Source organism: Zea mays, chromosome 1 (assembly GCF_902167145.1).
Source record: "Zea mays cultivar B73 chromosome 1, Zm-B73-REFERENCE-NAM-5.0, whole genome shotgun sequence".
Lineage (NCBI taxonomy): Eukaryota > Viridiplantae > Streptophyta > Magnoliopsida > Poales > Poaceae > Zea > Zea mays.
Window position 1 is genome coordinate 49,940,409 of NC_050096.1, and position 22,444 is coordinate 49,962,852.

General features: G+C 47.1%; 3 protein-coding genes across 13 annotated transcripts; 1 reads left to right on the plus strand and 2 right to left on the minus strand.

Annotated features, from left to right (window-relative positions):
* Positions 1 to 399: 399 nt before the first annotated feature.
* Positions 400 to 1,230, minus strand: LOC100384468 (uncharacterized). Its single transcript, NM_001176999.1, is given in 1 exon segment — positions 400 to 1,230. A coding segment is annotated over 1 exon segment (324 nt). The 5' UTR covers positions 1,154 to 1,230; the 3' UTR covers positions 400 to 829.
* A 794-nt stretch (positions 1,231 to 2,024) lies between these two features.
* LOC103634575 (glycine-rich cell wall structural protein) lies at positions 2,025 to 3,329 on the plus strand. The gene has a single exon (XM_008656784.4). The coding sequence runs from the start codon at positions 2,207 to 2,209 to the stop codon at positions 2,975 to 2,977; it is 771 nt and encodes a 256-aa protein (XP_008655006.2). The 5' UTR covers positions 2,025 to 2,206; the 3' UTR covers positions 2,978 to 3,329.
* Positions 3,330 to 10,282: 6,953 nt separating this feature from the next.
* LOC100126935 (FAD/NAD(P)-binding oxidoreductase family protein) lies at positions 10,283 to 20,628 on the minus strand. Of its 11 annotated transcripts, none has more exons than XM_008656822.3 (14): positions 20,295 to 20,603; positions 19,657 to 19,712; positions 18,975 to 19,560; positions 18,262 to 18,526; positions 13,465 to 13,547; positions 13,238 to 13,373; positions 12,664 to 13,157; positions 12,518 to 12,565; positions 11,953 to 12,127; positions 11,725 to 11,873; positions 11,563 to 11,659; positions 11,209 to 11,428; positions 10,886 to 11,048; positions 10,283 to 10,799 (listed from the first exon to the last, which is right to left on the minus strand). In XM_008656822.3, the coding sequence occupies exons 4-14, from the start codon at positions 18,461 to 18,463 to the stop codon at positions 10,386 to 10,388; spliced, it is 2,181 nt and encodes a 726-aa protein (XP_008655044.1). In that variant the 5' UTR covers positions 18,464 to 18,526; positions 18,975 to 19,560; positions 19,657 to 19,712; positions 20,295 to 20,603; the 3' UTR covers positions 10,283 to 10,385. The 11 variants fall into 11 exon arrangements, with proteins under 11 accessions (XP_008655044.1, XP_008655042.1, XP_035819459.1 ...); XM_008656820.3 differs by having other exon boundaries at positions 18,975 to 19,571; XM_035963566.1 differs by having other exon boundaries at positions 20,535 to 20,594.
* Positions 20,629 to 22,444: the final 1,816 nt, after the last annotated feature.

Genomic DNA, 22,444 nt, shown 5'->3' on the forward strand with positions numbered 1-22,444 from the left:
GAACATTATACTAGTTCCTTTTAAGTAAGCTCATTTTAAGTAAGCGTATATGTCTTATCCCAGGTGTTTATATAGCCACAAATTTAGTTGAATAAGCCCGTTGGAAATTATTAGAAGAGAGACAGAGAGCAAAAAGTGGTTTTATTATCCAACACCTCTGACCTTATGTAAGATATTATTAAAAGATCAGGTTTAGAATAATGTAAGATATATTTAGATATAGATATGTTCAAACTACGAACTACTAAAATCTATCTCCTTTTGGCACTGAGCTCCACAAAGGTCCGTAACCTTCACATTGAGTCTTTGGTCTTATAGAAACTGAAATTGGGCGATCATATTACTTTTACGTATCGTTGTGACCTAACTCCAAATTGTTCTGATTCAAAATGAACGTTAGCCACGAAACACGATCATTAGCACGTATAGGGGCGGAGGGCCCATTATGGCCTATTATGGCTCAAACCATAAAAAAAAAATCCAGCCCAGCTTCTAAACCCTAATCAGTCAGCCGCCCGAGCGCTTGAGCCGTCCGCCATCCCGCACGTCCGCCGCCGAGCGCCGAGGCCCGAGCCAACGGTCCCAGCACCGTCTGCGCCTCTGGGCTCTGGCGATTGTCCGCCGTCCGCTTGGCCCGAGGCCCCGAGCCGCGCCGGCGCGCCGCGGCTACGGTTCTCCGGCCACCGTCCGCGGTCCGCCCGTCCGGCGAGCGCCCGAGGGCCCGAGCAGCGGAGCAGGCGAGCAGCTCCGCGCCTCCAGCCTCCGCCCGCCGTCCGCTCGGGCTCGGACCGAGCCTCTCCGCCGACTCCGCGCCTCCGCTGCTCACTGCTCAGGCGCTCCGCCCGCCGTCCGCCGTCCACTCGGGCTTGGAGCCTCGGACCGAGCCGCTCCGCGACTCCGGCGCGCCGTCCGCCGTTCGCCCGACGGCCCGAGAAGGCGAGCAGGAGCAGCTCCGCACCTCAGCCCGCCGTCCGCTCGGCCGGAGCACGCGCCGTTGCCCCTGTGCCTCCGTTCGCCTGTCGAGCCGCTGTCCGCCTGTCCCTGTCCCTCCGTCCGCCGAGCTGCTGTGCCTTCCGGCTTCGCCGTCCGCCGAGCAGATCCGTCCGCGAGCGCGACACGCCGACCGCCGAGCTTCCGCCGTCCGCCGAGCCATACCTAATTTTTTTTCCGTCCTCCGCCTGCACGTACTATGGTGATCTGATCTTAGACGACCAACAACGTACTATATCCGTCAGTTCAGTGCCAGCAGCCGAAAGCTACGTACCCGTCAGCATGCATTGTTACCAGCAGAAAGATAATCGGTTGTTACGCTGAACGAACGTGTCGTTGCCTTATAATGATTTGAGGTCGATTTTGTCGTTGCTCTACAAGACGAGAAGACGCGAACAAGAACAGATGTCCCTGAACCCCACTCCGGGCAGAATCCAAACCACCGCACGTACACTAGTACACCACCAATTCAGCAGCACTACTAGCTATAAGCCGCTGCTTTCATTTCCATGCTGACATGCTAATGGTAAACGACAGGCTCGACCATCTCATCTCATCTCCGCGACCCGATCGAGCGGTGTACTTGTCGATCGGACAAGCGATATTATTCGCCACACCACTCGCCAGTTCGCTCTCCACCGATCATGTTCCCCGGCAGCCGAAGTCGCCCTAGCATGTGCGCGGGTAGTTGTGCCGTCGTCCTTCACTATGTGCCGACATAAATGCAGCTGGTGATCTCAGCATCGTCTCCCCGTCGACGTGCGGTGCGGGGGGAGGGGGGGGGGGGGGGGGGGGGGGGGTGGGGGGGGGGGGGGGGCAGTGCACCAAGCGCCAGTGCGGCGGTGCTAGCTCGCGGCTCGCCAGTCGCCACACAAATCGCGGTCAATGCGGCGGGCGGGCGAGAAGACTTCAGCGGCCGCCCGCGCCGCGGTGAACTGGGCACGTCCGGCCGTCCCCCACGTACTCTACTCCCAGCACAGCTCTAGTGCCTGCCCGCTCATCACCTGGCTGTCCTGAAAGCAGGGACTCGAGGCCGCGCAACCACCTACGCATTAACTGAGTATAGGCGACTAAACGCCACTCTGACTCGCTATATAAGCTCACCGATAGAGATCGGTCTTCTTCGTCCAGCACTCCCGAGCAGCAGCGTTACTTACTCACTAGTCACTACTGCTTGGCTCTAGCCTCTAGCTAGTCAACTCCTGCTTGGCCCGGCATGGGGAGGGCGCCGAGCGGTGCGTGGAACATGGCGCTTCTGGGGCTGGCCGTCGCGGTGGTTCTTGCGGTGGCCGCCGAGGCGCGGTCCTTGGAGAAGCAGAACCTATGCGGTGGTTGCGGGCTTGGTGGCGGGGGAGGGTATGGCAGTGGCGGTGGCCTTGGACACGGTGTAGGGTTTGGAGGAGGGAAGGGTGGCGGTTTCGGTGGGGGTGCAGGCGGTGGAGCTGGAGGTGGCTTAGGCGGAGGCGGGGGGCTTGGTGGTGGTGAAGGAGGTGGTTATGGTGGTGGTGCCGGCAGGGGTGCTGGTGGAGGCGGAGGGCTTGGTGGTGGTGAAGGAGGTGGTTATGGTGGTGGTGCCGGCGGAGGTGCTGGTGGAGGCGGCGGCCTTGGGGGTGGTTCTGGTGGAGGTCTCGGCGGTGGTGAGGGCGGAGGCGGTGGTCTTGGTGGCGGAGGAGGAGCTGGGGCTGGTGGTGGTTACGGTGGAGGAGCAGGTGCAGGTGGCGGCAATGGCGGGGGGTATGGCGGAGGTGCCGGAGGCGGTTACGGTGGAGGAGCTGGTGGAGGTACTGGCGGTGGATACGGTGGAGGTGCAGGAGCAGGAAGTGGCTCTGGAGGCGGCTATGGTGGAGGCGCTGGTGGAGGCTACGGTGGTGGTGCTGGCGCTGGTAGTGGCAGTGGCCTTGGCTCTGGCGGCGGTGGAGGTTATGGTGGTGGTGCCGGAGGCGGAGGCGGAGGTGGAGGTGGAGGTGGCATCGGCGGCGGTGTGTGATTCAACCTCTTACATCCATGCATGGCGTGTGCATGCAAGTGCTCGACGCACTCCTCTTGCAGTTTCAGGCATGCGTGGAGTCAAGCTAATAGCATGTGTGCGATATACCGATCGATCCTGATCGTACTCTGTGCGTAACGATCATAGTAAACAGAATAAAGAGTTAATGTTGCAATAAATTGAGTCGGTCATAATTGTATATGATGATATATAGTTTATACTTTATACGGTATATAAACTGCGTCAGTAGCAAGCTAAGCTGAGGAAGAGCTACTTTGTAAGTTTGTATTGTACTATTTTAGTTGTATTTTGTCAAAATAAAGGAAATATTATGAGCTACATGGAGTTCGTACGTGCTTGTATAGATGGCCAGTAGTGCCGCTGTAATCGGACCGGCACGAGGCACGGCATGGCCCACCGTGCCCAAGCACGGCACGACACGACTGGTGGCGGGCCCGTGCCGGCACGACCCGACCTCTAGTGCCGTGCTTGGGCCGAGTGTGGGGCACGGTGGGCCGGCACGGGCACGACACGATTAGGGTTTAGGCACGGTTAGGCACGGCTCGTAATAACACATACCCCCTCCCCCGCGTCACTCTCTCTCTCACTCTCACAGCTCACTCACTCTCTCTCGAACGCTCCGCGACTCCTCGGCTCCTCCGCTCCTGGCGACTCTCCGGCGATTTGGAAAGCGACGCCTCCATCCTCTCCCTCACGGCCTCACCGCCTCTCCGCCGCCTCATCTGGTCCTCTCCCTCTCCGGCGCCTCTGCTGGTAACACAATCCTCTGGTCAGGTGGTGCTCTCTTGCTCGTGTCGCCTCTGGATCTAGTTCGAAACCCTAAGTTTGGTGCTCTGATCTTGAACTTCTGTTCTTCTTCTGGTCTCTCTCCCCTCTACGGCTCCCTCTCCCTGTAACGCTGCGTTGGTGCGTAACCCTAACCGTGCTTTAACCCTAATCATCGTGTCGTCGGGGTTGGATCTGGTGCTCCGGCTTTGGTAAGTTGCTAATCGCATGCTTGTTCTTCTGATTTGTGTTTTTCGCGTCTAGATCTGTGGACTGTTCTGTGATTGTTCTGTGACGAACCCTAACCGTGCTTTAACCCTACCCGAATTGAAGGTTGGAGCCGTGAGGTATCGATCTGGTGCTCCGGTCCGGCTTTGGTAAGTTGCTATCATTTGCGGTTTGCTTGTGCTTCTACTTTGTGTTTGTCGCCTTTGGGTCTTGTTCAAATCGACGAACCCTAATCTATTATACCGCCTTGTTCTGTGATTGAAGGTTGGATCCATGAGGGACCGATCTGGTGCTCCGGCTTTGGACCTTTGGTAAGTTATTAATCTGATGCTTGTGATCTGTGCTTGTGATCTGTGCTTGTGATCTGTGAGCTGTGTTCGAACCCTAATCTATTATATTGCCTGCATGTTCTGTGATTGGAGCCGTGAGGGACCGATCTGGTGCTCTGGTCTGGCTTTGGTAAGTTGCTAATCTTTTGCTTGTGCTTCAGATTTGTGTTTGTCGCCTCTGGATCTCTGGTCAAACCGATGAACCCTAATCTATTCTAGTTCCTTGCTCTGTGATTGGAGGTTGTAGCTGTGAGGGACTGATCTGGTGCTCCGGCTTTGGTAAGTTATTAATCTGATGCTTGTTTGTGTGATTTGTTCTTTGTTAGTATGTGCAATCTGATGCTTGTTTGTGTGATCAGTTCTTTGTTCTGTGATTGTAGCCGTGAGGGGCCGATCTGGTGCTCCAGCTTTGTGCCTCTGTGATTGTGATCTGGTGCTCTGTGCCTCTGTGCTTGATGGCCGACGACGACACTGTGCCTGTGCCTGCACAAACTGGCGACAATGAGGCTGCAGTTCCTTCAACGGAGCCCATCAATATAGATCCTGACCCTACTGTGGAAGAGGCTGGGGGGACAGACACACCTACAAGTTCTCGGGTAAGAAATAGAGCTTCCACATCTGATGTTTGGAATGATTTTGACAAGATATATAAGGTTGTTGATGGTGTGAGGGTAAGGTGTGAGGCTTAGTGCAAAGTTTGCAAGTGTGTTTTGTCTGCTAAATCAACTGGTGGCACTGGCCATCTTAATCGCCATAGAAATGCATGCAAACTGAAGCATGGCAGAAATGCCTTTGCGCAGTCCCTGCTCCAGTTTAATCCTGATGGTAATGCTAGATTGTGGGAGTACAATGCTGATATTGCTATGTCTGAGATGTGTCGTTTGATATGTAGGCTTGATCTACCTATTTGCTTGGCTGAATCATCTGCTTTTGAAGAGTACATTAAAAAGGCTTATAATCCTAGATTTTCTGCTGTCTCTAGGCAAACAACCACTAGAGATATTAAAAAGTATTACAATGATTCACGTGCTAAGCTTGTTGACACATTTAAAAATTCTGTTTCTTCTGTTACTGTGACATCTGATATATAGTCTGGGAATGCTAAAGAGGATTACTTGAGTGTTGTTGTGCATTATGTTAATTCTGCATGGGAATTGGAAAAAAGGATAATAGGACTAAGGCTAATTGATGTCTCACATAGTGGTGAAAACATATCTGAGAGAATATTAGAGGTGTTAAAAGAATATGGTCTTAATGATAAAACCTTTTCTGTAACCCTGGACAATGCTTCTGCTAATACCTCTACTATGGGGAGACTTACTCCTCTACTTAGTGGTTATGTTGGGGATGTTTGTTTGCATCAAAGGTGTGCATGTCATATTCTGAATTTGATTGTTAAGTCTGGTTTAAAAAGAATTCAACCTTATCTAGAATCATTTAGAACTGCTATATCTTTTCTGAACTCTTCTAATCAACGCATTGCTTTATACAAATCATATTGCATTGTTATGAATACACGTCCTCGTAAGTTTGGATTGGATATGGAGGTAAGGTGGAACTCCACTTACCTTATGCTTAAGCATCTACTGCCTTACAGGAACACATTTGATGTGTTCATTCAAACTCACTACCCTAGAGCTGTAGGTGAACCTTTGCTTTTGTCTGATGATCACTGGTATGTTGCTGAAAAAATCCTGGTATTCCTTGAACTATTTTATGACTCAACCTGTGTTCTATCTGGTGTCTACTATCCAACATCTTCATTGATGATGCATCATATAATTCAGATTGCTAAACATCTAAATTCATATGAACATGATAGATTGCTTGGAACTGTTGTTTTTCCTATGCAAACTAAGTTCCTTAAGTACTGGAGGGATATTCCACTTCTCTATTCATTTGCATTCATTCTTGATCCTAGAGCTAAATTGAGGGGCTTCAATAGAGTTCTATCTATTTTAGCTGGTGTCACACACCATGATTACTCTGGTTATTTAACTCTTGTGAGAGCACAATTAACTGAGGTATTTAACAAGTATGAAGCTAAGTTTGGTGCAGTGCCCTCAGTTAGACCCTCACAAACAACAAGGACTGGTAAGAAAAGGACTAACTGGGGTATGATATATGGTGATGATGATGATGATTTGTTTTCAACCCCAATTGGTGGAACATGTTCTTCTTCCAACCCCACTCCATCTGCTTCTCTATCTTGACACACTTCAGCTAGTGCTTTGCTGCAAGCAGCAAGCAATTGTGCATCTCTTGGGGCTGGTTCTGAGTTATCAGCATATTTGGATAGTGATACTGGCCAAAAGTATGATGATGACTTTAATCTGTTGACGTGGTGGCAGGATCACAAGCTGACCTACCCATCTCTTTCTATGTTGGCTAAGGATGTACTAATTGTGCCTGTCTCTACCATTTCATCAGAAAGTGCTTTCAGTCTCACTGGCAGGATTATCGAGGAGCGTCGACGTCGACTGACCTCGGAGATGGTCGAGATGCTAACCTGCATCAAGGACTGGGAGGAAGGGAATGCAAGGACCCAACATACTGTTGAGAACAAAGAACTTGAAGACTCATTCTCTGATCTATATCTTGATGATGAACAAGTTTCAGTTGACACTCCAGGGTCCTCTCAATCTCAATCTCAGACACCTACTGATCCACAACCACATGCCCAAGATTGATCTTATTTAGCTAGTTTGCATACTACAGCTTATGTGCCTGTAAGGCTGCAACTAAACTGTACACTGTAAACAATGACTCTGTGATATGTAAGAACACTAAAAGAGCTGTGGGCTGTACTCTTTTTTCCTATCTAGGGTTTTCTCACAAGGGTGAGTTTTTACCTAGATAGGTTTTTAATGAGACAGCCATTGCACTAAACAGCTCAATATTAGGTATTTTAGTATGTTTAACTGTGTGTTTGTGAATCAGTGAATGTATATGTGTTTGTGTGATTTCTGTTGTAGTGCCCGGGCCGGCCCTGGCACTATGGGCTGGTCGTGCCTGCCGTGCCGGCACGGCACGGCTAAGGACCCTTAGTGCCGTGCCTGGGCCTGAGTTCAGGCACTAGTGCCGGGCCGGCACGGCACGGTTAATAATCGTGCTAAACGGGCCGTGCCCTAACCTTGCCGTGCCTGGTCGTGCCAGTGTCGTGCCGGACCGGGCCGCCCGTTTGGCCATCTATACGTGCTTGCTTGTTGTATGCATGTATATATGTGTACTCTGTACTATACAAAGCGAGAAGAAGGTCGTTTCAATTTTGTGTGCTTGCTTGATGATGCGCTGGACACCGTAACCAGATAGCGGGGGCGCATTGCTGGCGGCGAACAGTTGCACGGACGGCAAGGTTGCGCGGCGGATGGCGGCGGACAACTAAACTGGAAAGAATTAGGGCTTGTTTGGTTTGTGTCTAACTATACTAGACTTTGTCTAAGGTTAGTAGTTCGAATTAAAAAACTAACCTTAGTCACAAAAGTGTGTCAAATTAGGCAGCGAACCAAACAGGCCCTTAGAGCGCACACGAGTAGACAAGCAGCAAACAGACACGTGAAGCTGTAAAAAAAGAAAATCAATTCGATTTCACGCAGGTTTGTGTTTCTAAAGAGCTCAAAAATCTCTTTTTCTAGCAACAAATAAAGAAGTTTTAAGGGTTATTAAAAAATTAGAGCACTTTAGGGGACGACTGTTGGAGATAGGTTTTGTGTGTTTTTTTTAAAAAAAACTTAATTTAAGTGAGACTTCTGAGGGCTCTTCGAGATGATCTAACCTAAATTGGTCTATTATTCGTTGACTCTCATAGAGCAAATCTAGAGAAGTTTCATACTACTTTACCCATGATTATCTAACTTCTGCTTCTTCTTGGTAGGCATACTAAGAAAATGTTTGGCATGACTACAGAGCAAAACTCCAAGGAAGAGCTGGCCAGGACATACCAAACACCCTTACTCCAGAGTTATAAACTCTATAGAGTTTTTGGAGATGCAATACAATTTTTTGGAGTGCCTATTTTTCTGCTCCAAAAACTCCAAAAAATAACCTACTCATGAATTTTTGGGTTATTTATCTGCCACTGCAGTCGGTTATGAGAAACAATCTAAACGTTGGAGCAGAACTGCTCCACCCAGAGTTTTAGAGTAGAGCTGCTCTAGGGTGGAACAGAGTCATACCAAACACGCCCTAAACCCCACCCCTTGTAGCATGTGTGGCCAGTTGGATGGTTCTTGTGTCCTCCCAGACATATCATGAAAACACAACTTTTTTTAGCTTCCAAAAACCCATAGAGTTATATCAAAATATCTTGCAAAATAAATAGGTTTTGTTTTGGTGCTCCAAAGTAACCACTATCGAACAAGCTTCAACACAATGCATACAATATATACACCCTATTATATAAGGAAACTCACCTTTTCTCCCCATTTAGCTAAAAGTTGTCTGAGATCGTTAATAATGGGATAACAATTATACTCCTCGCCAAAACATGAAATGACACTTCTACAAAATAGTTTGAGACATTCTAAGACAAAAGTTTTCCTCATTTTGATATACTCATCAATGAAGTTAGTAATGTTTTCATAGGCAAGGATGTGTAGGGCAAGGGAGCATTTTTGGCGGGAAGAAACCATTGTTGTTGAGTGCATTATTGGTTCTAATAGTAAATGGGAATGCTCACCCAACTTCTTCAAAATTTGAAGAAAGAGATTTCTTCACATGTGATGACTTCGACGAAAGTAGAGCAGAGGGTAGACACATGGATCGTTGAAGTAATATTCAACCGGTTGTGGATGGCTTCACGGTCCCGGTCGATGTAGCATCAATATTGTGTTCTTCACCTCTTCTCATGGAAGACTCTCGGAGGTAAGCTTTATCGTCTTATCTATTATGGTGCGGCAACCCAATCACCTCGTCTTCAATCATGTCAATGTACAAACTTGATGAAGACATCTTAACAAATGATATACTCCTATGAAATGAGGGTGAGATGAGTATGAGGCGGTAAAGAAGTTCAAAGCTTGAGATATGTGAATGAGTTCAAACACTATCTCTATTTATTATAGATCGAATTCTAGGTTTTTTTTTTGAAATTTTAGTTTTTTTTTTGGAAATTTTGAAATTTAAAATGGGACGAATCAATTAGAATATGTCTCACATGTCAACAGCCGAAACAACACGTAACCAACCGCTGATGGCTTGTTTGGATAATCTGATATTAAAGTGGATTGAGGTGGTATGTGGTGTATTGGAGTGTAATATGAACTAATTGTTTTTCAATCCCCTTCAATACACCTCAATCCACTTCAATCCCATTATAACCAAACAAAGCCTGATGGGGTTGTGGCAGTCGAAACCGATTGCCAACCACGCCATCGCCATGCAAGCTGACCGCGCCTCATGCTAGTTCTCACGGCCGACACCCGACACGATGGTCGACGCGCGGCACCATTGCTATGGAGGGCCAATCCCCGGCCCAAAGTTGGGTCTCAGAGGGAGCTCAAGGATGCCATCAAGCTCCTTGACGAGCACGTGCTCGGAGCGACAGAAGCCGAGCATCGCTAACAGCCACGAACTCCTGTGTCTCGCTTTATGGCCTCGACCGCCGCCTTGCCATGACGTCGACGCCAATCCATCTGAGACATAGCAACATTTTGATGATGGTTGCATGCGAATAAAGAAGTTTCCAGATGTTTGTGAGAGAAAACAAGAACCTGCATTCTTCGGCGACGCGAGTTTTGTCCTGTTAGCTAGTGTCTCTAGCTGTAGGACAAACCACGCACTGTCTCATGTCTACCGCGTACGAATGGAGGTGCAGACTAGTATCTGGTCTGTCAAGGAATTCAATCCAAATTTGATTTTATCGAGTACCTAAATAACACGATGAAACTAAAAAAAGTCCTCTTGTGCGAAGATCTTCTGTTAACGTCCTCTTGTGCGGTTTGGAGTGAGGTGGATTAGGATGTAAATTAATTTAATTTATAACCTAATCCGCTTCCATACATGTGGATTAAAGTGAATACCAAAGTATCTAAACAAAGCCTAAATGGAAGGAAATTTATAAATTCTTACACCCGGTGGCTATTTAGGCACAGAACATGAGAGAAGACCCTCCTAATTTCTGACTCAGCATCCCTCACCCTGTCCAGTTCTGTTAGCCATGCTATGTGCTCATCAGGCCTAACCAAAAGGACACTCTTCCTACTAATACGACACATCTCCCACCATGAACCACCCGACACCCTAGGCACTTCCTCGACATCGATGTAGTTTGTCCAGGGTGTCAACTCGGATCTGCTCTCTTCCACTTCAGCATCAGTCGAACCTCGTGGCCACATTACACATACTCTGGCTGATAGCGTAAGCTCATCTGCTATCTTGAGGGTGGCACGGGCAATCTCATATGACTCTTTCACTGGTGCAATGATGAGAACAAACTCGAGTTTATCCCCACTCACTAGGTCCAGTGTTGAGAACGCGCCCTTCAAGTATCCATCAGTCACAAAGTCAGCAGCAGCATAAGGGATAGATAAAACTTGTGTATCAATCAGGTGTCCAAGGGACAAACCTCACTCGAAGCAGGCACTTCTCTTACTAGCATGTGGGGAAGCCGCGAACCAACCTTAGCAGATGGGATGTACTCTCTTGATGCCCTCTTAGAATGCTGTAGTTTTTCTCCTTCATGAGTCTTCTCACAACTAGCTTCAACAACTAGAGCACCTTCTGCATAGCTGAAGGAAGAAGTGAAAGAGACAAGAAAAATTTGCATAATTTTCACCATTCTGATAAGATGGTCAGATTAATGAAGTCTGCTCATGTCCCATCAACTAAGCTGAAAGAAATAAAGAAAAGGTTGTTTTTGAGGAACATTCTGGTTGTAAAGGGTCTTACTGGAAGCCAAGATCCTCTGCAGGGAACTGCAGCTGAAGACTTTTGCCTTCATCGAGAATACTTCTCAATCTTGCTAGTCTCAACGACCCAATGGGATTTTTCTCATTCAGGATATAGTCTGAGACTTGTGCCCTACCAAGAGAAAACAATCCTTCTAGAACTGCCTTCTGCACATTTCTTGGAATGATTGATCCGAGGCTTCTATTTATAACTTGATGCACTGAAAAATGTGTGTAAACAGTATATACACCAGAATGATGATAGGAAAATTGCAGGGTAAGTTGCATCTGAATCTAACTCAAATGAAAAGCAACAAAAATGTCTACTGCCTTCATGTAGGAGCAGGACATTTACCTGAGTTTGCAACAGTTGGATCAAGGCCAAGGGTTGTAGGAATAGACATAGCTGCCTTGAAATTCTCCACGCTAAGTTCGGTATTGAAAATTGCAACCTGCAATAAGCAAGCAATTGTATCACACTAAGCTAATTTTGTAATTTAATAGTGGAGAAATATACATTGGATGAACAGAAAGCGTGTGAGAAGATTCTAACAGGCCGGCGCTCTGACTCATAAGTTTGTAATATTGATGGTGAGGCGACACCATTCAGCAGTAAGCCCAATTTCCAAGCCAAATTATGTACATCCTGGACACCGGTGTTCATTCCTGCAAAGAAATCAGAATATGCATGTTTCTGATTTTTGGACTTCGTACCCATAGTAAAGAAAATTAACAAACCACTAACCAAAACCACCAGCAGGAGGAAACCGGTGTGCGGCATCACCAGAGAGGATTACTCGATTATTGCAGCAGATGTACTTCTCTGCAACTTCAGCATGCATTGCCCATGGTTTTATGTCTAAAACATGAACATCTGCTGGCTCCCATCCGACTAATTTGAAAATAATTTGCTCGCATACCTAGAATCATGACGAAACTTCAGATTTAAGCAGGGCTAGATGTGCATATACCCATGAAATTTACACTGCAAATTCATCCATGTGACCATGCATACCAGACTCGAATTTAGGAATAAAATGTTACTTCCTCCATTCCAAATTACAAGATGTTTTGGCTTTTCTAAATACATAGCTTTTGTTATGCACCTAGATATGTATTATGACTAGATACATAGCAAAAACTATGAACCTATAAATGCCAAAATGTCTTATAATTTGGGATTGAGTGAGTAGAAGAACAGTACATCACGAGAATTTCATAAACAAATTCTGAAATAAAGTTGGACGAAGAACATAGAATTTCAGTAGCTTATAAACTAGAATCAAGAAAGATGCTAGAATGAGATCCACCTTAGCACTAAAATCTTCAAACATCTGCTGAGGAGGATAAAATGGAACCTGAAAACAAAATAGAATGTAATATTAATACACATGAGAAATATACAATTTTCAAATGGATCATCTTAAATCTATCTAACACCATATTGTTGGAGTACCTGCAATACAAATTCCCCATTCTCTAGGTCATGTGCAACTAGTACACCAATTGCACCTGGATTAAAAATGAAGAACAGCATCCCTGGCCTCTGACTGGACAAATACCTGCCTAGATCTCTGCTAAGAAAATGCACACTGACCAGTTTCTGCAAATCCCTTTCACCTTCCATAGATATACCTGCCAATTCACGCACTGTACTTCTTGCGCCATCTGTCCCTATAAGAAGACCACAGTGTAGCTTTCTCTCTATTATCATCCCTCCATTGTTAACTGATGCTCCAACCAGAATGCCCTCATCAGTCTGATCAAGGGATGTGCACTTGTGTCCCATCAATATCTTGCTTTCCAGTACCAAATCTTGTGTTGAGTTACCAATCTCACTGGGAAAGCATGTCTGGAAACCAATACCTTCAAGCTTCTTGAGTAGCAAATCAACTAACTTGTACTGTGAGAAATGTGCAACGGATACAGGACTAATGACCTTGTCAAAATCTGTCAAAAATACTTGTCAGAAGACATACACAGTGAAGTGCAAGACATAAAGCACTCGACATGATAAGAACTGAACTGGCCTTCCTGTTTCATGTGATCAACCGATCCAAGGACAGAACCGGAGAGTGAAGTACAGTATACGAACTTCCTCCACAAATCTACTGGTGGCTGGGACCTCTCAATGTCCCTGGCCAAGCCATCCAACTTGCGGAAGATCTAAAAACGCCAGCCATCCGTGAAAGCACCACCCAAACAACATGCACTAGTCAAAATGGCAAAGTTAGAGTGCATTAGTAAACATACACACCTCCATTGTGCGGTTGTTGATGAAGTGCGCTCGTGGGTGCCTAGTGAACTCCACATTCTTCTCTATCACCGCACATTTGATCCCTACAAGATTTGAATAAAATAAGTAACTGCATCAGTGATTGCTTGTTGTTCACAAGAATTTCCACGAGTTCTACTAAAGTTGAAGTCACTGAGTTCTACCAAAATACTAAACGAACAATTGTGATTATACCCTTCATTGGCCTTGCAAATATGATTTTACCCTCCGTTTTTCAACCTTTTGATTTTACCCCTCCGCTTTGAAAACGAAGCTACCGTTTACCCCTCCCTCTCAACGCTGTTAGTGAAAATCATAATTAATGATTAAAAATTTGTGAAAAGAAAAGGATGAAAGGTCCGAACTACCCTCCTATTTTGTATGGGTGCAACCCCAATAGGGGTAAAATCACAATTACATAATATAACGAGGGGTAAAATCACAATAAATAGCATGGGCATTTTTGTCTTTTCACATCAGATTTAAACCTGTTAACTACACGTAAAGGTGCAAGGGCATGACAACGCTTCGTTTTCAAAACGATGGGGTAAAATCACAAAGTTGAAAAACGAGGGGTAAAATTACAATTGCAAGACCAGAGAGGGGTATAATCACAAATGCTCCAATACTAAATTAGCACAGGGACCTGGATCTGGTGCAGTAGCTAGAGACTGCAACTGTAGCAGTCTCACAATCTTGGTCGTCCATATCAAATCGAAGGGCAAAGCACCTCATGCTCATTGTGCCACATTTTACAAGCCCCCGCCACCTTCTCTGCTCCTTTGGAGGCAAAAAAACACAAGCTTTGGCACCACTTTTCGCTTTGCTCGGAGTGGAGGGAGGCTGGAGAGCTGCATCACCTTGGAACCTCCGGGGCCACCTCTGCCATGTGTGCACCTCCTCGCCTGCTCCTCCATTCGTTGCCCCAATGCCTCTTCCCACGAAGCATGAAGGCACCGTCACCTGTGCTGCCCTGCACGTGCTGGAGCTGATGTCCTCCTGCACTCTCAATTCGTTGATTGTGGAGGCAGCAAGGTGTCTGTGCTGGTACTAAAAAAATGTCCGTGGTGAAGAAAGTTGGCGCTGTGCAGTCTACCCGAGATCCTGTACAATCTCCACAAGAGCACCAAGCACGCCGGCAGGTGCCCAACAAGCTATTGATGTTGCGATGGACAACACCCAGCAGCTGCTCGAGGAATCACCTGCAAGGTTTGTGCTCTACTCCTACTTAGTTATTCGTTTCTGCATGGTTGAAGTTCTACTTTAAATGATGAGAACATCCAGTTGGTCGTGTTCTGAATGCATTATTTACAACCGCATAGTTGCTGCAATTCCTTTTTGAATTCCACAAATTGGTATGACATTTAGCAGTTCCGATGAAGCTTGGAACTTTTGGGTTACATATGGTGGCCGGATGGGTTTTGATGTTTGAAAGTGTTACTCAAACCCGAGTGCTCTTGATGGATTGGTAACATTGAGTAGATCTGTTTGTTCAAATCAGGGCTATAGTGCTGAAAATAAAGAAGTTCTGTGTTAGCAAGCGTGATCGAGCTCATACAAGAACAGACTATAGAGTTTGCATGGGCATTACTTATGAAAGAGAAAATAGGGTTTACAAGGTACATGACTTATTTATTGAGCACAACCACATTCTCCAAATTGCTCAAACTAGTCATCTGATTCCGTCACAGACAAACATTTCTAAGCACCAAGCTATTGATATTGAGGTGGCTGATGATTCCGGTATTGCACCTATAGCAGCACATGAGTTTCTTGGTGGATGCATACTAAACGTCAAAGAGAGATGTTGCATGGTGAGGCTGGAATCTGGAATTTTGCTAAAATATTTTTAAGTTAAAGTTGTAGAGAATCCCTCATTTCAATATACAATACAAATGGACTGCAAAGAGCAGATATCCAATATAATTTAGGCTGATGCAGAGATGATTGTTGACTATGCTCACTTTGGCGATGTCATCGCATTTGACACTACCTTTGGAACCAACAAAGAATATAGACCGTTTGTTATGTCCATAGTTTTCAGCCAGTTTAGAGAGAGCGTGGTATTTGGTGTAGCTTTTTTTTTCGTGAACACGCAGGAGAGCTGCGCATCATTAAATTAAGAGAAGAAAACAGTCCAAAATGGACCAAAGTACAATGCCAAAAAAAGCAGAACACAAGACCACCAAACTCCTGCTGCGCACAGAACTGCAGCCTCCTTCTGCGCATGAAAACAGCAGGACACAAAAGGAGACAAACTAGGCTTTGACATATGATGAAACTATTGAGTCGTTCAAGTGGTTGTTCAATGCATTTTTATCAACACATCAAAAACAACCACAAACGATTTCACTGATCAGGAGTTCAGGACATTGCTATGGGAAAGACTGTGGCTGCAGCGTTCACTAGTGTGTGGCATGGTTTCTGTACTTGGCATATATCACAAAATGCATGAAAGTACTAAAATTATCAGAATGAAGAATAGCTCCAAGATGAGGAAGAACCAACCATCCAAGTAGATTTCAATTCTTGCATGAGTACGAACAAGAGGCAGATTTTGAAGAAGCATTTGATGCTATGTGAGGAAAAGTTAGTAAATCAACTTGGCTTGACAGCATTTGCATGTTGAAAACATAAGTAGACTGAGTGCTACATGCTGGGGGTCACTAGGAATGCGAAGTACACAACTAAACAAGAGCTTGAATAATGCATTCAAAGGCCATTTGAAATCAGACCTTGACATCATTAGGTTCCTAAAGCACGTGGAGCTTGTTGTTCAAGACAAAAAAGACAATGAGTTAGAAGCTGAATTTGAATCTAGAAAGAAGCATTTGAGGATGATGACACCTACGATACAAGCAAGTATGATTTACACACCATCAACATTTGAAGATTTTCAAGCTGAATATGAGAAGCATAAGCTCAAATGGATGTAGTGAAATTTGTCATTGCAATTGAAGCTCCTATAGAAACATTAACAAATGAAGAAGAGTGCAAGTTTATAGCCAACCCATCTGATCAGATGGTCTCATGTAGTTGTCGACCCTTTGAGAAAATTGATATATTATGCAGGCACGCATTGAAAGGTCTCAATTTGGTGAACAATAAGCATTTGCCTGAACGATACATTTTAAAACGATGGACTCGAGATGTAAGGTCAGATATTATCCAAGATGTGAATGTACGGGAAATGGTGGAAAATCCTAAGTTAGATGCTACACTTCGGTACAAAAATCTTTGCAAAAAATTCGTTCCATTGGTTTCACGAGCTACTGATTCTGAAGACTGCTATTCGCTTCTGAAAGAGATACTTCATGCTGCCAGTAAGCAGGTGGAAGAAAAATCATAGGAACTCCTAACATTAATGCTGAAAAGTCTAGTGTTCAAGAAACATTCAGCTTACTTGACTAATATACACATGTGGCTGGTCTAATAAAGAAAGAAAGAAAAGCAGCAAGGTGGATCAAAAAGAAAGAAATCTTAGAGTGAAAAAATTGTAAGAAAAGGAAAAAACAAAAGGAACAATAATTCACAAGCAAACCTATGCAACAAGAAGATGGAAGTCATGTTCCAGAATAGCAAGCATATGAATCAAATTCTAGTTTTACCGAAATTCTTATGGTATGCTTACACTTCTCTTTTTTCATATAATTAGCATTCTGTGTTTTCAGAGTAACTTGGTATTTTCTTCCCTATTTTCTCAATCTTTATCCCTTCCAGTGGTGAGAGCTATCTCGCTGAGTCACCAAGTGTTTGAAGCAGCCTCTCCGCATTTACGGGGAAGGCTTGCCTCAGTTTATCCTTTCCCCGTACCTCATTCGTGTGGGGGTCTGCCTTTTTTATTTTCTCAATCTTTAAAGATGATGCCTTGTGACCAGGAGATCGCGGGTTCGAGTCGTGGAAAGTGCCTTTTGCACATGCAGGGAAACCCTTCCCTGGAGGCCACACAAGCGCACATGCACCAGGCTGCCCTTTTTATCTTGGTCACTGTATTTCTCTCTGTTTTCAGAGTTCAAACGTTGTTCAAAATATCAGTAATCCTTACTCTCCTTGGAAGGGATAGATGGCTAGGAATTTTAGCAAAACTTCAGTGTAAGTATAGGTAGATGATATAAGTTGAATTGCCTTGACAAATTATAATCTCTAAATTATTTTGTTTGCAGGCTTCATACCGAAGGCCTAGCTTCTATTGGTTGATACAAGTTTTTGTATATGAAATGGGGAAGGCCTTATGTGCAAAAGGATCCACAGTAATCACACTATTTTTTGTGTTAACCATATGCTCTTTGTGGATGGAAGGCTGCTGCTGGTGGATGCAAGCTTTTGTATACGAAATAAGAGATGGAGAACGTTGGTAATATATAAAAGGATCTGAGTTTAACATTTGTCTTTTGTATATGCAAGCTTTTGTAATAGGCTCTCAAATTGCAGCAAACACGTGTAGCTTTGTTCCATTTAATTGCTTTATTAGATGTATGCATTGTCTTCTCTGTTCTTTGTAATTTCTCCTAAAAGAAGCAGCTGCTAACAGTAAGACTTGGGGAGGGAAAGAGAAAAAAACATATGGCTTTGATCCTAGCCATTCATGGCCTTTTGAATGAAACAGATACAGCTACTGCATAGATTCCAGTAGCAGTTGCTACTGTATCTGATCCAGGTCCTAATGTTTTAGCACATTTGTCTGATTCCCTCAATGAACTTTGCTCCGCTCAACGCTACTGCCTAACTCAGAAGCGCGAATTGGAACATCGATGAGCAAGGGGGGCACGAGGTCCGTACCGAATTTGGTGAGGAGGAATGAGAGGACGAGCCCAACAGGGCCAGCTCCGACGATGAGTACGGGCAGATGTGGCGCGTCGCTCCGGCCTCCGCCGCCGGCTAGTGTCGACAAGAGTGGGCTTTGGCAACGGCGGAGCCACAAGAGCGCGCCCCGGTGCGTGGAGAAGAGCCCCCCACGCCCACCTCTGGTGATCGACGGCATAGATGTGATCGATTCGATTGGGGGCGTATGGCCTTCAGCGTCGGTGGTGGAATAGGCTGCAACCTGCAAAAGGGGTTCATGGGTTTAGAAGGGAGAAATTTAGAATTTAACCATTAGGCTCGCTCTAACCATTCCCCCTCTTATCTTCCTCTATTTGTACTTTGTATGCATTTTTAAATAACTTCCCCTCTTTTATTTCTCCCCTTGTTTCACCTCCTCTCCAATCAATTCCCCTATTCGGCTCCCCTTTATACTTTAAGTGGACTATTTGACATTTATATATCAGTTTCTAAAGTTTAAAAAATCATATAATGTTTTTAGTACAGTGACACATTGTTATTTGGTAATTAAAATTAAAAACAATTAATTTCACATTAAATATCATTCTCTATCTCTACTAACTATTAAGACAATAGTGTAGACCATCCTCGTGCCCCCGCCTCCCCTACGAAAGCTGCCTCCGCGCATGCCCAGTGCCGCCCCGCCCTCCCTGCATGCATCGCAGCCTTGCCTTGTGGGGCTCGCCCTCCCCGCATGTCGCGCTCACGCAGCGTCAGAACGCAACCACATGTCGCGCCCCCAAGAACCCCAGTTTCAATTCTTCGGAAGTCTTAGAGCTTGCAGGGACGGGACGGACGGAACGGCAATGCGCAAAGGCGCCGCCTCCGCGCGCGGCTCCGGGAGCACCACGCCGGCACAGCGAAACCTCCTCTCCGCGCGACCGAACTCAGATCTCGCCGCCGCCGAGCTTCAGAAGGACGGCTCCGAGCTCCAGGGGGGGGGCTGCTTTCCGCCGCCGCGACGCACATCCGACCGCTGCCACCGCCGGAGGGGGAGAACTACTGAACTAGGACCGCGGAGCACCTCCACCGCTGCTACTGACGGACACTGCTTCCTTCTCGTGCCTGCAACCGTGGCCCCGGCCCACTCTGTGCAGCAGGGGAGGAGGAGGTCGCCTTGCTTCGCTTTGCTTCTTCTGTCTTCCTCATGAGCGCAGAGCCTAGAGGGTCTCCCTCGGGGCTCAGCAGCTGGCACATGACGCTGGCGCTGGCATCGATATCCATCCGACGAAATTTAGCCGAACCCCGAAGCAAAATCTAAGATTAAGCTAGCGCAACAAGGGGATTAGCAACTGTTATGCTCTGAATAGAAGCGTGGGAAGAGAAGAACCTGATGCAAGTGAGCGAGCGTACCAGTAGAGGAGGAAGAGGGCGGCGGCGGCGGAGCAAGCAGCTTCTGCTGATGAACCCTGTGAACACGTTGTCAATAAGTAAGAAGAGAAAAAAGAAACTAAATAAGCAATTTGAACTCGAGCTCTGTTTTGAAACACAAGGGAACTGGCAGAGAGGGTCTCGTCTCTCGTGGAGCGCATTGGAAGCAGCAGCCAACAGACACAAAATCCTCCACCGTTTACATGGAGAAACACGAATGGCGGTGGCCGGTGGATACAGATCAGCGTCTGCAGCCAGCAGCACCCCTGCCGAAGCCGCGAAGCACTGGGTACGTACGGGGACTCCGGTAGCAGACTAGATCTCATCTCTTGTTTCTTTCTGCGCCAGACCGATAAACGGAATAACAAGAAGAAGAGCACGAACGAAGGGAAGGATGGAGAAGCTTCTGTTTTTCCGCCGCCGCCGCAAGGAAGGAACGGAATCGGTGCCAGAGTTGCAACGCATGCACGCACAAGTAGCATCCGCGGGCATCCCGAGAGCCAAGGCTTTCCCTCCATCGAATTTTCAGCGCCGAATCCAGCGATACAGAGAGGAGGAGGCGCCAAACAGCACAGGAAGGAAGGAAAGGGAGGAGAAAGCGAGGAGGAGGCGTAGCTCACCGGCGGCAGCGGGGCTGGGGAGACGAGGAGGCCCGGACGGATGCGGCGGCCGCGCGCGGGAAGGGAGAGGGATGAGGGGCGGCGGCGGCGGCGGCGGCGGCGGCGTCTGGTGAATGGTGTTGGTGGTGTGCGGCTATGCGCAGGGAGGGGGGAGATGGGAATCGAGCACGCGAGGTGAGGGGGCAGCCGGCGGCGCAGCAGCGCAGGCGGCATATAACTATAAAAATAATCTCTACTAACCATCCTCGTGTCGCCGCCTCCCTACGAAAGTTGTCTCCGGGCATGCCCAATGTCGCCCCCACCCTCCCTGGTCCTGCATGCATCGTCAGTCTTGCCTTGTGGGGCTCACCCTCCCCGCATGTCGCGCTCACGCAGCATCCACATGTCGCGCCCCCACACCGCCATCTGACGCAGCATCATCCCCTTCTATCCTCATATCTCTACTATTTCTTAAGAACAGAGCGTAGGTGTCCACACCGGTATAGTGCATGGTTCTGCCTCCCACCCCCGACATCCTCCGCTCCGCTCCAATCCTGGATGGTGGTCGCACTTTCATCGCCGCCATTAACGGTCTCATTCCCACGTCCGCGGCCGCCCCCGCAATCAACTCCAATGCCCCCGCAATCCCTTTTCAATCCCGGCGCTCACCTTCCATCGACGAAGCGACTCTTCCTCGCACCTCGTTATGCCCACCCCGACCATGACAAGTGGCCCTTAATGGCAGCGTCCCCCCTGCACTTCCTCGCGCTTGCGTCCCAACAAACACCTCTCCATCTAGGGTTGTCGCCGCCCGATCCAGCAGCCATGGTGACGCCCCTCTGCCCACCCCTGCCGCTACGAGAACATTTAGGTTGTCGGTCGCACGGTTCCCCGTGCAACGTGTCCCTTCTCCTCCGTCACTGCCCGACTCCCTCGCGTGGACAGCGTCGCACAACACAGGAGAGCGGGCTGCTGCTTCGTTCCGGGTCAAGGTGAGCCTCCCTCTCCCTGATCTGACACGAAGTGTTGAGCGTCTCGTGGGCGTGCTCGTCGTCGTGGAGGTCGAGCCAGCACTCGAGCGGCTGTCCGGAGGCGACGCGCGCGGCGGTAACAGATCCAGCCTAGGTCAAGGTGAGCCCCCCTCCCCCTGATCGAGCACGAAGTGATGAGCGTCTCGTGGGTGTGCTCGTCGTCGTGGAGGTCGAGCCAACACTCGAGCGGCCGTCTAGACTACAGTCCGAGCTGCTTAGAGCTCTCCTCGCGTGGGACTGTGCCCATTAGCATTTCATCGAGCACATGAATGCTTATGGTCGCTTAACTGCTCCGATTTGTAGGTTGTGGTCCATATCCGGTCGCTTAGCAGCACTAAGGTGTCGCTGCAGGGGAAGACGCGGTGCGTTAGATATGAATAGAATCAGAGCCTTACCTAGATTGGACACCTGAGCCCGATTCACTTTCGACCTTGACACGGACGAACATGTCACGCATGTCTCATGTTACTCTCGCTTCTCAATTTAGCATTCGCCCTTCTTTCCTTCTGCTGACTTTTTTTGTGTTGACTGTGCAAAAATGTGCAACTTCTCCGTTTTCGTGTTGTTCATGATGATGGACTTAATTGGGAGATTATTTGACGGACTCAAAATTCAATCAAGAAGTTTATGTGAGCAGTTTAGTATCTGAATTTTGAACAAGGATAACCATTAGGATGGCATGTTCAAGGTTGTCGCGGTGCCCATGGTGGAGAACTGCATAGTTAGCTATAAGAGCCGCATTCTTGCTTACAGACAACTAAATTGTAGGTTTAAGTTGTTGATCGCTGTTGTAAATACTCAAGTTATAAGATTGCAGTGTTATGGGTTTACCTTTCAATTAATTACAAATTTGTCTACTTCTGCTAGACAGGAAGCGAAAAATTACAATGCTTGGTGACATAGAAAATGGAACACGGAGGAACAACACACTAGACATCATCTACCTAGTGCATATTATAGTGATGTTTGTTGTTCCAAATTTATGTTTCATACAAATTTTTTACTTCCGTCGCAACGCACGGGTACATACCTAGTGATTAGTGAAGAGGGGGATATTAGTGCTCCCCTCTTCACGCGAGGAGATTTCTGACACACAGAAAACAGGGGAGGAAGAGGGTGAAGCGTTGGAGTAATGGAGGG

Coding starts and splice junctions, on each gene's coding strand:
- LOC103634575 (XM_008656784.4), top strand. CDS start 2,207: ATGGGGAGGGCGCCGAGCGGTGCGTGGAACATGGCGCTTCTGGGGCTG.
- LOC100126935 (XM_035963550.1), bottom strand. CDS start 20,578: ATGCCCGGAGACAACTTTCGTAGGGAGGCGGCGACACGAGGATGGTTA. Junction 18,527..19,633: donor CGCTCGCTCACTTGCATCAG/GTTCTTCTCTTC, acceptor CCCCTTTTGCAG/GTTGCAGCCTATTCCACCAC. Junction 11,660..11,724: donor ACGCTTTCTGTTCATCCAAT/GTATATTTCTCC, acceptor TGCTTATTGCAG/GTTGCAATTTTCAATACCGA.